We start from the raw sequence: 17,269 nt of genomic DNA on the forward strand, positions 1-17,269 counted from the left end.
CATAGTAACAGGTACAAGTCAGGTCAGACCTGTAGTTGAAATATTGTTGAGTTACAAACTAAATTGTCGCTAATCCCCAACAGGAAAATAACTCTGTGTTCGGTTAACTTTTTGTGATAGGCAAGTAGAAGATCTGCAAATCAAAACCCGACAATAATAACAAATTAATAAACAGTGATTTAATTTGTCTTCTTTGTCTCATTTGTCTTTTTTGTTCTTAGTCTTATTTGTTCTTCTATGGCAAGATTTACGACTGTGGTTTCGCAGACACCACAGCGCAACACTTTAGCGGTTAGTCGGGCGTGGAGCTATCAACGTAGCTCCCTAATCCAAAATTGGATCTGTCGCTTCCTGTCACAGTGAAATGTGAAAGAGGCTGACAGCGATGGCCCATGGAACACTTTCAAAGCGTTCTGTGTATCCGTCGTAATACATCGACGCAATTATGCACGTACTCTACTGTGACCAGCAGACGACGCTCTTGATGGGGAAACGGATTGAGGTAAACCTCGTGTTTCTAAAATTGATTACCCAACAACAAAAACTATACGATGAACCACGAATAAACGCGCAGAGTTGGAATCCCTGACGTCAGAAATGTAGGCAATTACAGGACAGTTATAGCGGTAAGCCGCGTCTCTGAATCCTAGGGTACATACATATCATACTCAATAACTACTAACAGTAAAATTATGGGTACTTTGGTTAGTGTGGACCTAAATTACTGATGATTAAATACCGATGAAATAATAAAAATAAAAAAAATGAATCAGTATTTATAAAATCAAAACACTTAGGAAGCCAAAAAGGTTTAGGTTAGTTTATACGTAAGTAACAAGTATTAAGTTTTAAAACAGCGTTCCAATCAAGGAAAACATGTTGAGGTCAAGAAGACCTTCATCAATATATAAATAGAGGTCCATCCCTGCCTCGAAGAAAACTCGGTGACCCCGTGCTCGATTTTGTTCCATTAAATGCTGTACGTCCCAAGTTACCAAGTGTTCTGCCTCGCTCTGTTTTTTTGCCATAATTTGTTAATTCTTGACTAACTCGATACTACATGTTTCAGGGCGCTGGGTTATTACTGCAACATAGAATTAAAAGTAAGAAAAATCTAGGGTTGCCTGAAAGAGATCGCTTGTCAGCGATAAAGCCGCCCGTTGCATTCCTTGTAATTTTTATGTATTTTGTGTTTTGTGTTTCTTTGCAACGAAGTGTAATAAATAAAGTGTGTGTATAAATAAAGTTTATTTATTAGGTCTCAAATTATTGTTGTTTGACAGTTTTTAAATGCAGTACTCCAAACTTAATGAATGAAATTAAGATTTTTTTAATTAACAAATTTTACGTAACTCAGGCCATTTTATGATAAATGTTTGTAAAATTATCAAGTCCATGGTCAGATCAGAACAATCTGTTTTACACATATGAATATTTAATAGGTAAATAATTTATGCCACGTGGTTTTACACACAGAACTGATACTATGTCTGTATATACACATTTTTCCATGGACTTTCGGATTATTTCTTTTAAAATTATATGAATAATTTTCTTCATACGCATGTAAGTGGTTGTCACATAAAACTTCTGTGTTTTTCTTTATGTACCAATGTTTGAAAGCTTTTGTAAATAAAATAAAAAGTTATCACATATAAAACCAATAAATTAGAACCAGCTCCGGAAATGAGTGAAATAAAAAACAAAACCTCATATACATATCGCGGAGATTAACCCTTTATCAGAGTAAACGTTCAATGACCGAGTAAAATAAACTTTTTATAAATACATTTAATCATCGTGTATTATCTCGTACACGCAGAGCATCGCGTAATAAAACTATACGTATATTAATATTTAATAGTTTAACCACTTTCATCTTATGTAGTGGTTTTTTAAATACATAATTACTTTTATGTTTAATTAAAAAAAGAAATAGTGGCGGCACTATCTATATTATCTAATAGTTGTACAGAATAGTTGAACAGAATAATTGTACAGAAAGCCTGACATACGCTATCGATTTTTTGGGTGTGAGGCAAGCCGGTTTCTTCAGAAAGTTTTCCTTCACCGTTCGATCAAATGTTAACATACATAGAATGAAAGTCCATTGCTACTCAGGGGATCAAACCTACGACTTCAGAGATTAGAGACGCACGATGATGCCAATTAGCCAGCACTGCAACAACTGGATTGAGTTTTAATCGCTAAAACTAAAACATTTTTGCTACATTCTTAGACAATTTTTATTAAACAAGTTTTGTATAGATGCATGTTTCAAAAACAAAATTTGTATATGGTGTGTGTGCTCTTTGTGTATAAAGCCATAATATTAAATTACAATTTTTTCCGAATCCTTGGCTCAGTTTTTATGAATTATTTAAATTACTACGGAAACTCTTCAAAGCGCTGAGCCGATGAAAACTTGGAGAAACTGATTGTGGTTGGTAATACAGAAGGCAGAAGATCACGTGGTCACCAACCAGATGGACCAATCAAGTGTACCTAAGAGGCATCCTCCTTAAAACTGTAACAAAACCGGTGGAAAGAAAATTGCCTGCTCCAGACTTTTCTTTGCTGACCACAACAACTGAATAGAGAGAGACGAACATATAATTACATTCGTAGATGTAAAGCATCAAATAATTCCTCTGACGATCACTTATTTCTTCTGCTATCTTCTACCAAAGGTTATGTCTATATATATATATATATATATTTAATCACCATCTCACGATCACCGCCGTGTAATGCTTTCCAGAGGAAGGTGATTAAATTTTTAAAATCAAGGTGAACCATAACTTTTGACAACAATTATGAATGATGACTGAATCTTTGTAACTAAATGATGTATTGATTTTTTGCATATTGTTGCACCTTTAAATGTTGAAACATGTTCACTTTGACCCTAAAAGCATTGTCGTTGTAACCTCTTATGGTTTTTTGGTTCATTGCGTGATGCGTCACGTTACAGCATTTGAGACAGTCACGTTTTTAGTGTGTGTAACAAAAAAATGTCTATAAGTAAATGTTACCATTTACGTCACAATCTTCCTGTTTTGAATGTTGTCGTTTAGTTTCAAATTAATTTACACACTCGTCCAATACCATAAATCTATATATTTGTCTGTTATAAATAATGTGAAAAACTAATGGAATTATTTACATATATTTTTCTCGCTTTTATAAATGTAATAGTTTGAGCCTAAACCCATAAGGCATCTATGGATTTTTCCTTCAATGTTTAGACAGTAAATAATCAACGTGAGAAATTCGATATTACGGCTGACACATAGACTACAAAAACCACATTAGGTACTTGCCAAATTAAAGAGAATTATAAAAAAATAGATGATATCTGCGTAATATGTAGCATTATATATTATATAGCGGTACTGAATCATTGTCAAGGTGTCTTCAAGCTAAATCAACCGAAAAGTATACTTGTAGATATGTATGTTTCTGTGGTCGAACAACAAATTGACTTTTGACAGCTGTAAAAAAAAAATATGCCAAGAAAAATCGTTTGGACGCGCTAGATGGCAACTGATTTTGGGAGCACAATCATGCTCTTGGCAATTTTTGGGCTTGCACTGTATTTGTGTGTATTAGAATAAAATTTTCAGCTGGATTATAAAAATATAATGATCTTGGAAAAAATACATTAAAAAATAAGTCACGAACGCATGCTAGATTTTATCATTTTTTTTAATTTTCTTAAGCGAGTACAACATTTAAGTAAAAATTGTTTTATCTGATTTTTAATGCTTCTATGGGTCGTATTGTCGTGTAAAGAAATACATATTTAGTATTTTTATACACGCTGCTGCGTAATAAAACATATAGGTACTATACTATATTATAATACCACATAATAACAATATACGATTTACTTAACATTTTTCACAAACATTTTTTTTATCCATGGCCTACAATAGGTTTTTGGGTGTCTAACGGCTGCCAGTTCTCTGATTTTTTTATGTCGGTGGCAAGCTAAAACGATCAGTAAATAGCAATTATTATTATGGTCTTATGCTATTTCTCTAAAATTGGTAACCACGGTAACATAGACAATCTATCTATATTAAATCACCCAGTTCTTATATGAAGGGCATGCTAGAAGTAAGGTAAAAAACCAAAAAAAATCGTGACATCACTTTCATAATAGTTTACCTATTCTTATACGTTCCGAGTTTGGAAGATACTAAAAGCCGTTTCGGAGGAATTACACGAGGATTTTCTTTAAAATATTTCTGTATATTTTACTGAGAATAATGTATTCGTATTTAATTAGCAAATACTACGGTGTCGAGTGCTTAATTTGCCGTTCTTTGTAAATATTATTTCTACAAAGGATTTTGTTTTAACGAAGAAAATATTTGTTTGTAAGTATTGTTTAATATTGTGTTGCTTTAGTTGTAACGGAAATGGCTTAGTCGTTAGCGTTTTTTCGAAATGACATTTTAAAAGCTTTTTGTTTGGACCAATATAATATATTATAGGTATATATTTAAAAATGTATAATCAAAATTTACAGGCACGTCTTCAGAATTGGATAATTATTATTTTTGCTACATTTAATACCTGAATACTGCATTATATATAATAAGGTAATCTGCATTAAAATTTCTATGTAATTTATGTGTAATTCTCTGTGAAAAAAATACCAAAAAATATCTTTATATCTACGCGTACGCCCCAGAAATTATAAACATTTAGACAATAGAGCAATTTACCTATATCTATTTTATGCAATACATCAAAATTTACTAACGATATCGTCTGTCTAAAACGTATTACATGTTGATTAAAATAAACATCCAGCCTGCCGAAGCCGGGACTGACGCTAGTTAAGTATCAAATAGTCGTATATTTTTTAATTAACATTAAATGTTACACGTAATATTTTTTAGTCATAAAAGAATCCTTCCTACACAAAAACAAACTTCCTACACCTTATTCTAAGGTTATTTAAAACAAAGATATATTTAGTCACAACAACATTCATTTGTTACTTTTTTTGGGTCCTGCTAAACATAAGTTTAGTTAAAGTCAATTGTCAATGTTGGAACATAATATACAAGTTTACTAATAGATGGCAGCACACAGTGAGATAGACTCTATGGTACATATTTTTTGCTTAAATACTTGTTGAATACAGTTTCCATAGTGGGTTCCCATATATAGGGTTGTAGTTCCACTGGAATATTTTTTTATACAAAATACATGTGTATAAAATGTGTTTAATGTGGTTAGGTTAGCGCATACATTTTTTATTACGTATTGTATTAACTAAAGCCTCTGACGCGGCAGCATTGAAGGCAACGACCTTGGGAGGAAATAAACCTTCAAATATCTAGGGCAGGTTGGAAATTTATTTATACCGTGACAACTGACAACAAAATTTATAAAACCTAGGCAAACATACGGCCGTTCTTCTGCAATAAAACAATTGAGACACAAGCGAGTGAGATAGCTGAGCGGCGGAAATCATTCTAGATCACATTACGACTTCACTTAAGTCATACATAATTTTTATCACGTAGCTCCTTTTAAGAGAAAACCTGACTTAATCAACATCTTTATGGTAACAATAAGATATTATCAAAGTAACATTTGACGTTTAAATACTTTATATTTTTATACCATTTAAAAAAGCGTACCCATTCCTAAAGGCCGGCAACGCATATGCGAGCCCTCTGTGCATGTCCATGCAGTGGTCACTTCAGGGAAGCCATCTACCCGTTTGCTGTTTTAGTTTTTGGTGATTTAAAATAATATTTGTAATAGCTTGCAAATACAAATTTTAATATGAAAATTAATAGGCAAACATAACACATACTAAGAGTTAATACAAATATTACAAATACTAAAGAAAAATCGATTTTAAAGTGTAAGGAGAACATTTATGAAATTAAATTTATGTCATCGATATTGAAGCATAAAGTTATATTTTTTTAATATTAATAATTCCAGCAAGACCCGAGAATTCCTGTGAACTGAAAGCCATTAAACTATTGTTTTAACACGAGGCAACAGATCTGATTAATCTTGAAATACTGTATATGGTAAACATAGAACACATTGAAATAGCAATTATCTATTTACATACACTTAATAGCGCGAGACAAGAGAACAATTACACGCTAATTGTAAAGGCACGCCATGATTTAATCTTCTATGATTGAGGAAAAAATAATACAATATAGTTACGAATTTAAAAAATTTAAGGTTTTAGAACTAAAGTTGTTTTTAGGTCACTTCGGCTATTATTATTGGAATCGCAAGAATTTTTTTTTGTAACTTATACTTAATAAGCTATCCGCATATGTCGCCTTGTATTAGTGATAGCATTTTAAAAATCAGTTCAATAGTTATAAAACCAAAAACCAAAAAAACAAATCCTTAAAATAAATAAATTCGTTTTTTAAATAACTTATTACCTATTTCATAATAATCGTATTTTTCTAAATTCCAACGCAGTAATAAGAACCAACCAGTAATAACATTGACGTGCAATGGAGCTCCGAACCGGATAAATCATTTACGTATTTAATTACTTAATTTATACTTATTTACGTAATATAGTATTAACAGTTTAATGGACAGAAATAAAACTAGCGAACTGTCGAATAAACGCCCCTTGGAGTCTTTCCTGATAGATACGACTTATAATTGTTCAAGGTAAGAATATATTCCTCTCTCAAAGGCACTAAAAAGTGAGTCCATGGGCTGCGACGACGAGTCGACTATCGAAAAAAGATGTCAAGAAAAAAGAAACCACCGTATGGTGGTGATATACCAACTGCCCGCGGATGAATTTCCGAACCAATTTGACTTTTCTTAAAAGGCCGGTAACGCACTTGCAAGTCCTCTGATAATGTGTGTCTATAAGCGGCGGTATCACGTAACATCGGGGGAACCTCCCGTTTGTTATATAAATAAGGTGGTATTTAAAAAAATCTAAATATTTTATTTAAGGAAAGAATGTTTTGTTCCATAATACTTACTTACGTAACCAGTTTAATATTTATTAATAGAATATAATAAGCATTATGGTACACTTTTTGCCGATGAGTAGGGATGGCTACAGGTTCGAATTTAATGACGTGGAATAAGTGATACCATGATGATCTTATGTTCCAAAATAAACGTATTTTATTTTATCATTATAAAAAATAACACATTAGTTATTCAGACAGTATATATACATATAATTATTACTAATTCAAGTGTAGTAGTGCATTCAATGAATAATTAAATGAGTAAAAAAAATTATTAATTGATGTCTATAATCAATACAAAGACCATTAAAAAAACTGGTTTAATTGCTTTATGCATTTTATCAACACGTCATAAATGTCACAGTAAATTATGTAATCAATCACTTAATGAAAACGATTTTGTGTTAACAAAAATTAAGCATGGCATTCACATAAATCTCGAGGAGAAGTGCGTCCAAAATGCATAACGTCAGGAGGAAATCGGATGCCGATATCTGAGGCGCAAATATTAAAAAAAAAATATCGATGTGTGTCCGTCACATAATCGTATGGTATTGAGCCCTGCCATCATTGTTAAAATAATAAAACACCGTTAATTTTCTTTTTGGTTAAAAGATTGCCAAGGAAATTATTGCCGCAACTAACAGTGAAGCCGCAACAATTTTACGTAATTGGATAAATGAGCCGGCTGATGTCTTTTGTCAATTGCTAAAATAGGATATTATCGGTCAGGTTTCACCGTTTCCTTCGATACATTGCCATATTGAAGTTTACCTTTAAGAGTAATTAATAATGACAATAAAAGCCTTTTATTTCAGGTACTTTTATAAAATAAAATATGATTATGAAACATAATGACGAATTCGAATTATGTATACAAGTGATGACCTTGATGATCTTATGTTCCAAAATAACGTCTCCTCCAAATCCCGCCGTTCCTGTCTGCACTTTCTAAAGCTGGACTATCTAAACTGTCTTCCTCTGCCAAGTAGTATTTTGAACAAAAGATTAATACAAAATTTCTTTAAAAAATGTATAGGTAGGTACATGTTGTATTTAGATTTCACCAAATTGTGTTTTTTAATAATCCTGAATCCTGCCTTGCTTTTTATATTTTACAAGCTGCCCGGCAGATTTAAGACGTATACAGCTTGTTATAGTGCTCATTTTGCTAAAATATGTTTTTGTGGGTTATCTGTGTGAGTAAAAAGGGTCTGATAATTGTATTAAAACAAACTTAATTTAAAGGCGATATCAAATACATTTAGTATGCATAACTTAGTGCTGATTAGAAATAATGCTGTTTTGAGGTAAAGTTTAAGCTTAGTGTTCTTCATTAAATAATAGTAATTCGTCTTTTCACCTCACAGTTGGACATTTATTGGAAAAAAATTGAAATCTAAATATTTTATCTTTCTTGTTTGTTTTATAACAGCAAACGGACGTTCAGTTGTAGGACGACGGACGTAGAGGTGATACGAGTATCTGGTATTCTGCCTCGACGTCCGGTGATGAAACTCAGCTGAATTAATCCGAACAACTCCTCTGAACACTCTCAGATCGGAGAGGTCAGATTGGTCAGAAGATGAAGCAGGACTCTAAACTCAACGCCAAAGGAGTAAGCTTCTCGGAAAGAGATGGTTTTTTGACCAATCTCAGAAGAATGCTTTTAATAACATTTTACTTCCATTCATTAAAAAAAATATTCATGTGTGGTATCCTGTCTTCATATAATGAGGGGATGTAAACGGGTAATCATAGTTTTATGAATAATATAATAATGTTGATAAAAAATATATCATGTATTTCTGTTGTCTAAAACAAAGAAGAATTATTCTATTCTTCACAAAGGTTTTTTGTCATATTTGAATTTATATCGGTTTTGCTTAATTATCATATTATAAGCAAAAAATAGATAGCTGACTTGTATAATTACTTTTGTCACGGTCACAGGTCAACTGATAATATTTCAAAACGTTTTGTTATAATATAAGATTATGGAGAAAAATTGCTTTTTTTCATTGGGTATTAATTCGACATTCGTATTTAAAAATGTTTTTTTTAATGTTCCAGAAGGGAAAGTGACAGGAGGCTTCTGAATAACTGATACCGCCAACCCTGAACACTGCCAAAAAGATCCGTTGCGACCTATGATGACCTAATTCGACTCTAAGTCGATTTTTTTTTATACAACAGGGGGTAAACGGGCAGGAGGCTTATCTGATGTTAAGTGATACCGCCGCCCATGGACACTCTCAATGCCAGAGGGCTCGCGAGTGCGTTGCCGGCCGTTTAAGAATCGATACGCTCTTTTCTTGAAGGATTAGATCGAAAGATCTAAGACCGAAAGATCTTAAGATTGTAACTTACATCAGTTTTTAAAAATAATTAAAAAGATATTTGATATATTTTAAACATAGACATGTATATTTTAATATTATTTTTTACGGTTTTATTTACTTTAAGTATTTGTTTTTTATTAATTATCAAATATGAGTGTAAATAGTGAAGAGATTGCGAGATATGATAGAGACGGATAGAATCGTCGCCAAAAATGGATTGTCTTCGTAGGGTTTGGTTATTGGGATGCAGATAGGAGATCGATCGACTGTCATGCTCTGACAATCCACAATCTCAGATGTTTTCTATCTGAGAATGTGTATTAAATATTGGGTCCCGGCGTCAGCTGCATGCATTAATCCGAAAAATCACTCTGAACATACCTATTAGTGATATTTTTATCTACTGCTTGTGGCTCTAGTTTTCTGGTTCAATTAACAAGTGATTCGGCTTGCTGGTTACACTTGCAAAAATTAACTTAATTAACACGAACCAGATACAGAAATCTGAAACCTAGATATTATTTCATATAGAACATTTCTTTTTTATAATATATGTATAAGATTCTCTTACATTTAGATGCAGATACGGTGAACTATGATTCAGTGTTTCAGAGATAAAATAATAAACAGTTTCTGTTTGTACAGAAGAAGAGAACTTGTAGAAACAGTTACATTATATATAAATAAATAAATAAAAAGCCTTTTATTTCTTCCATTTCATTGTACAGTTTCATTAACAGTGTGCATGCAAAAGAAATTAGATTTTTTTTTAATGTGATTATGATTTACAAATACATAATTAGATTATGTTAATAATAATATATTGATGTCCATTTCATTTTGTAGTTTCATTTAAAGATACAAATAAGATTAATTAGTTATTGATTTAACGTGAAGTTGACATAACATAGTAACAATATTTAATTTTATATTTTTTACCTAGAACCATCTCCATGAAAGGTCCTCTTCCAGATAAGAACAGTACCCTCTGCTCTCTGCCAGTTTTAACATTATATGTTATTATGTATAGGGTAATTTGATGACTGTTTTTTTAATTGTTTTTTTATATATAAAATAGGGAAAAAATATTATTAACAAATTATACAAAAACATTATTAACAAAACCAGACTGTAGATTTTTTTTTACACGTATGTTAACTTTTTAACTTTTTTTTTTTTTCCGTTTCCGGCATCAGAACTGTCAACACCGTAGTGATAAACTCCGAGTAAAATTAAGTGAAATAAAATAGTGAACGTAATTTGTGGCTGCTAGTATCCGTCGATACAGTACTGGGACCTATGGAAGTGACTAAAAAACAAACAGGGAAGTGTGATCACTGGAATCCACCGTAAATCTACAACCACAATATCAACTATTGTATTGGAGGTTAGAAAACACAAAAACAACAAATTGTTACTCAGTGACACTTGCCGTAAACGTCAAGTAATCTGACATATCAAACAGTGTTGCCATTTGTGAGAAATATTATATAGCTATTACGTTCCGCTACACGTAAACAACAAATATAAGATGGAAGGTCAATTCCAAATATTATTTGAAAAAATTAAATTAGAGATGCATAGTCAAAACGCTGAATTGAAGGAGTCTATAACAAATAGTATTATGGAAAAAATAGATGATAAACTAATCCCTATAATAGAAGAAAATAAGAACCTGAAAACTAAAGTAGAAAAACTAGAAAAAGAAATAGATTATCTTAAGAGGTCTGAGAAAAACAATAATATTATTATATTCGGCTTAGACGAAAACGAAAAATCCTCTTATGAATTAATCTTAAAGCTCAAAGATACCTTCAATCAAGATTTAAATATTAAAACGGAAGAATATGATTTCAACAAAACTTTTCGCTTAGGAAAAATAAAGAAAGAGAGCAACAAACCAAGACCGATACTGTGCTCGTTTACAAGCAACTGGAAAAAGACTGAAATTTTGAAAAATAAAAACAATCTAAAAACTATACACATTGCGGAAGATTACTCAAAGGATGTGTTACAAAAAAGAAAGGAGCTGCAAGCCAAGTTAACTGAAGAGAGACAAAAGGGCAATATAGCATATCTGAAATACGACAAACTTATTGTAAAAGAGAACAACTACAGCCAAGAGAAAAGGAAAAGGGAAATATCCGCTTCACCCTCTTCAGGTAACAATCAACCAAAAAAAACAACAAACCGAAAACGCAATGAAGACTAACAGGACAAATGCTTTTGATCTAATGCGATACAGATCCAGCTCCTTATCGAACATGCCTATTACTAATAAAAACCAATAGCAACTCAAGAACGACAAACGGAAACCAAAACCAAACAATAAAACAGCCAACAAAGAAACAAAAAACAACGAACTCCCCCAAGCCGACTGGTCCTCGAGGGGGAAAGCGACCACAACCCTCCAACATATAAAGACAACAACCACCAAAAATTAGTAATTTACATAGCATCCCTCAATGTACACCTTGAGAAAAGAAGAAAATCTAACGGAACTGAATGGAAAAGGTTGGAGGAGGCCTTTGCCGACTGGCAAACAGATCTAGGGAAGATAACAAAACAAATACTACACTAAATTTAAGCATAATATAAATCTTTAGAATTTAATGTTAACTTAACAAATCCATGTACCTAATTGATCTGAATAAAAGGCTATTATTATTATTATTATTATTATGTTAACTAACTTTAGTTAAGTAACATATAAATATTTTAGTTACTAATTAGAAGCGTTAACAAAATGTAAATAAAATTCTTGTTTCCGATAATATTCAATAACATAACTGTCATTTAGATCTGTGATCCCTTATTTAAGCCAAGTTATTGTTTGTCAGTTGACCACCATTAAAGTCAATTATTACCCAGCTTTAAACAAAGAGTATTGTTTGTTTAAAGCCGGGTAGGCCATACAAAAACGCTATCAAACTTAATTCACTAAAACTATTATGACTAACAAAATAACTGAGTTAGAGAAACTACATTAAACTGTTTACTTAAACCTCTGCGAAAAAGTGTTTTGTTTTAATATAATTATCATGGAGATATAAGGGCAGAGTATCATGCAAATTCAAATGTGTGTTGGCTGTTTTATCTGTGTTACGGATGTCATTCATGTATGTTCAAACCGCGATTTTGCCCGCTAAAACCCGAATGCAGTGGTTTCTTATTTCAGTCTCAATATCTTTCAGACTAATGACTTTTTGTAATATATATTTAATTATATAAAGAAAATACCAATAAAATAATTACAAATTTATTATCGAGGTACCTGTTGCATTCTATAATCTACATTTATTATTATAACGAAATTTAATAACAATAATCATGCATTTCTAAGTTTGCATAAAGATACATAAGAATACTTAGATATATAACTATTATCACATTGATAACAATCGATTGTGCTTACGTACATATGTATTTAAATGATAATAGATATTATTAATAAAATTATCAATACTAATTTCAAGGCCTAAAAGTAACGTTGAAAATTTCCAGCAAATCATTTTAAAAATTCAATTTCTAGATTTTTTAATCCCTAAATGATTTCATAATATTAACTTACGTCGATGAATAATCAAGTAATTCCTACATATCAGAGAGCTCATAGCGAACAAAGAGTATATCGTCATAAAAACAACGACATACTTTTACAGATAACAATGTACTGATTTCAATTATACATATTATTCACTGCACTTAATATTTACACTTAAATAGAATTAGGTATATACAGGACGTATAATCGCTTTAACATTTCAGAAAGCCTTGCTATAGCGGTTCAAAATTGAGTTTTTCTACCCAGTTTCGATTTGGCCCTTAATACAATTTTCGAATTCCAAAACTCAATTTTGAAGCTGGGTTCATTATCCCATTTGTATGTGACAAAGGATCAACGCAGGTACTAAGGATGTTAAACAAAAAACAAAACGATGGTGCATTTCGCTTGTGATTGGTTGAATTGTAGCTGCGATTGGAGTTCAGAGGGTGTTGATCGACCATAAGGAAGTGAAACAATAGCTTGTTTTTATTTTACATTCTTACGTACTCCTTTATAATGAACACTGAGTTTTATACATGCCATTAAATCTTTACAAAAGGCTTATGTCACCAAAGGTCATGGATAGTTTTTATGCTAGTGATAAACCTTAATATACTATCGACCTCCAATACCTTATGAAACAATATTTTTCTTTGTATTTACAAATTGAGGTTTAAAAATTCAATATCTTAAGTTTACTTAGATACCGGTACCTAAATCACATTTTCTGATAACGCCTATCTTATCTGCACCTACAAAAACAGTAGTAAAACATAATTACCTTAAAACACTCAACACAATGTATTTAAATCACTGTATCACAATTTTTACTCATTATCCTCAAACATAATCTCAACTATCATCAATCGTCTTCTCTTTTTTATTAATTTTACCATTTAATTCTACCGCTTCTGGTATGCTATGAACTTCATCTTTCTTTACGTAACCTGCAGGGCCGACTAACGACAATACAACAGGTAAAAACAAAAGCCCGCTATACAAACCGAAGAGTATTACTAAAAGGAAAATTTTAAAGAAAGATTGGAACGTATACGTTTTGGACATACTTAGGAGAGATAGAGAAAGTAAAGTGGAACCCCCTCCAAGTAAGACGGCAGTCCCTATCGAAGTGACCGTTTTGAAGGCTCTCTCATTGCGACTGCCTTGAGTGAATGTTAAGAATGAGTGGCCGACGTGGGCCGCGTAGTCAACACACAATCCGATCGCAAGTTCAAGACCAATACAACAAACTATGTCAACAGTCATGCCCCAACGTTGCATGCAACCCAGGACGTTTATAATAGTCAGCAACACGCAAATGAATATCCATAGACACATTTGAAGGTTTGTTATTAATATTACAGTGCATATCATCACACATATTAATGCTAATTCAATATTTCTTTCGACCTCAACAGCGATGATCTCATCTGTGACCCAATTAGCAAAAGCCTTTGACCAGACGGATCGATAACCATCTCCACTAGTTATATTTGTATTTTTCACAATTCTCTTAACCATATTCATAGCAGGTATATACTCTTCTGGGCCACCGAACTTTGTGAAACTGAATGACATTGAAGAAGCGTTTATATCAGACACAGGATAGCCACAACGTAGTGGTTCTGAAAATTTAAAACTATACTGGAACTGGCCACCTACAGGGCTGAATAAAAATCTAGATAAATATTTATTGAATATCTCTGGTGGTAAAGAAGACAAATTTTTTAAATCGTGACCGTAGTTTTGTAAGACATAGCCGTGGAAATGTTCCACCCATGCAACTGTGTCAGTGACATATGTTTGATTACGCAATTCTTGTACCATATTATAAATATTATCAAATTCAGAGCTATAATTCATTTTACCCATAAAAATCATAGCCGGGTGTCCTTCCTCTGGATAGTAAAACTCATGCGCGTTGATAAAGTCTTTGTAATAAGTATCTTCGGGTATGAACCATCTGGGGTCAAACCTTTGTTCCAATTTCAGAATCGCTTCGATACTAATTCCGGACATGATAATTGTAAACAATATAACAATAGATTTCCCAGCTTTGGTAAATATTACATTTTTGTAAAAACTCTCTAGACCCTTTTGAAAGATTGTTTTCTCGGTAGAAATAGTTATTTCATTTTTGTGTCTATAGCAAAAAAGAACACCGTTCCTTTTCGATTCAATTCTTTTAAGATCTAATGTAAAAACTGCTACATAAAACGTAACAGAATAACAAAATACAAAGAACACACCCATTGCCGCATACATGCAAAACGATTTAAGAGATGGCAATATGGTTATTGCACCAATTAATAAAGCAACTATGTCAGTAAATGATGTTATTACAATAGACACGCCTGCGTGTTTTAACATGAGTCCTATTTTAACTGGCACACTTTTGTGCGAATCATGGGCCATAACGATTTTCCAACAGGCGTTCATTACAAACATATCGTCTACTCCGAGTCCCATTAGAAGGAAGGGTAAAGATGAATGAACTGGACCGAAAGAAATGCCTAGGATTGAGCACCAACCCACCGCACTGACATATGACATGCCCACACCCAACAAACCCACACTTCCTAAAGTTACTCTTATTTCTAACCAATTACATCGAGATACCGCTATCAATATATAAAAAAACATCATAATTACACCTACAGCTAGTTTGTCCATCTCTTGAAACATTGCTTCGCCACTTACATCTGCAAAACTACGCCCTGCTTCATAATACAAACTAATACCTTTACTTCGATAATCAACACTTTTTATGTAGTTTAAAAAATTTTGTTCCCATAACGCTAATTCCATAGACACCCAGTCTTCTGTGCCTATAAGATTACCGACTTCATCTAAATTCACAGCTGTCATGTTAACATACATATACCAACTAATTAACACAGATTTTGCAGACACAATCTTACCACTCTTATCACGTTTAACACCGCCCAACATTTTCACAAAGTCCGTTGGATGGCCAGACACCGGGTTCAATTTTACTTTATTTATCTTATCAATAATATCATGCTCTGAGGCATTTCTTATCAAGTCAGGGTCATTTCCCCATAAATCTAAGATGTTATACTTCAAACATGTTAGTTGAAATGCCTCTAAGAATCCACAATAAAACTCGTCGTCAACCCACAAAGTGTTATCCACGTAGTTTATCTTACTTGGTTCTTTTCTCTTTGAAGCTTCGTCCTCAGATCTAGATTTTCCACTTGAATCAAAAATATTAACAATTGGTACTTTGAAGCACAGCTCCTGCACTGAATAAGTTTTATTGTTGTGTTGAATTGCAATCGAATTGACTTCATTTGTAATGTTTTTAATCAGCATTAAGACTTCAGGAGCAAGAACATTATCCGCCGTTACTAAAATTTTCTGTAGACGAAAGTTAGTACCAAAATTATCTATATACCAGTTCGTGTCTTGATAAAAATCCGATTCGGGCGGGACCCATAACTTCATAGGATTCTTTTCTATGTAAAATGTTAATAGGCCCGTGCAGCTGACTAACACTAAGGTCCATGATACAACAATAGTCCGCCATGGATGCCTGCCAACTAGAACTCCCAAATTGAAGAATATAGTCTCGACGAAGTTAACAAATACAGATGATAAACTTTCCCACAGTTGTTGCGGAGACTTAATTTTCTTCTTACTAGGCATATGTATATTTGTTTGTCACTTCCCGAATGAAATGAAAATGTCAGTCGATTATGTCACACGCTATTCGAAAGCGTGAAACAAGGATGATTTAAACACATTTACAGTTTGATACACGCGTGAAGAGATAAACAGTTCGCGATTCTGTAAGAGCATTACGATGGAACGATAAACTGCGAGACGTCCTATTACCAGCGCGGCCCAGACAATACTGGCAGTCGAAGCGTGGCTAAGTGCCAGTATCTCTACGATTTAAACACTGTTGTAGCGTAATACGGATAATAATATTTCAAAGATAAACTTTGTTTAACTGCCGCAATAATTTACGTTTTGACACTTCAACAATTACAATGCTTTTAAAGTATACGGAATAAGACGGAAATAACAATTGGGTCACTTTATCTGATCAGTTGCACCAACAAACAGTTTATGTGGTTTAGCTAACCGATTTATAAATTATTCGACGTTCATAGATAAAATGACATTGCGACATATCTAATAATGAATTCATTTCTCAGACAATTACAAGTCTATTGTTTAATTCTTTGACAATTTAAGTGTTATTTAATTGGTAAATATATATTGTAGCTCCGTTGCATCGTTCTTCAAAGAGCATGATTGTGTTTTCCTATTTATTTAACAAGTTCCGAAGTGAGATTTATGAATGCAGCTCAATCATTAATTGTTTTCTCACTCCAGATAACATATTA

At 32.6% G+C, this 17,269-nt stretch overlaps 1 protein-coding gene across 1 annotated transcript; it reads right to left on the reverse strand.

The window, feature by feature from the left end:
• Positions 1–12,589: 12,589 nt before the first annotated feature.
• On the reverse strand, positions 12,590–16,816 carry LOC110999477 (NPC intracellular cholesterol transporter 1). The gene has a single exon (XM_045631936.1). The coding sequence runs from the start codon at positions 16,560–16,562 to the stop codon at positions 13,746–13,748; it is 2,817 nt and encodes a 938-aa protein (XP_045487892.1). The 5' UTR covers positions 16,563–16,816; the 3' UTR covers positions 12,590–13,745.
• Positions 16,817–17,269: the final 453 nt, after the last annotated feature.

The sequence above is a fragment of the Pieris rapae genome, chromosome 2 (genome assembly GCF_905147795.1).
Source record: "Pieris rapae chromosome 2, ilPieRapa1.1, whole genome shotgun sequence".
Classification (NCBI taxonomy): domain Eukaryota; kingdom Metazoa; phylum Arthropoda; class Insecta; order Lepidoptera; family Pieridae; genus Pieris; species Pieris rapae.

Bases quoted from the DNA above. Each gene is read 5' to 3' on its own strand.
- LOC110999477 (XM_045631936.1), bottom strand. From the start codon at position 16,562: ATGCCTAGTAAGAAGAAAATTAAGTCTCCGCAACAACTGTGGGAAAGT.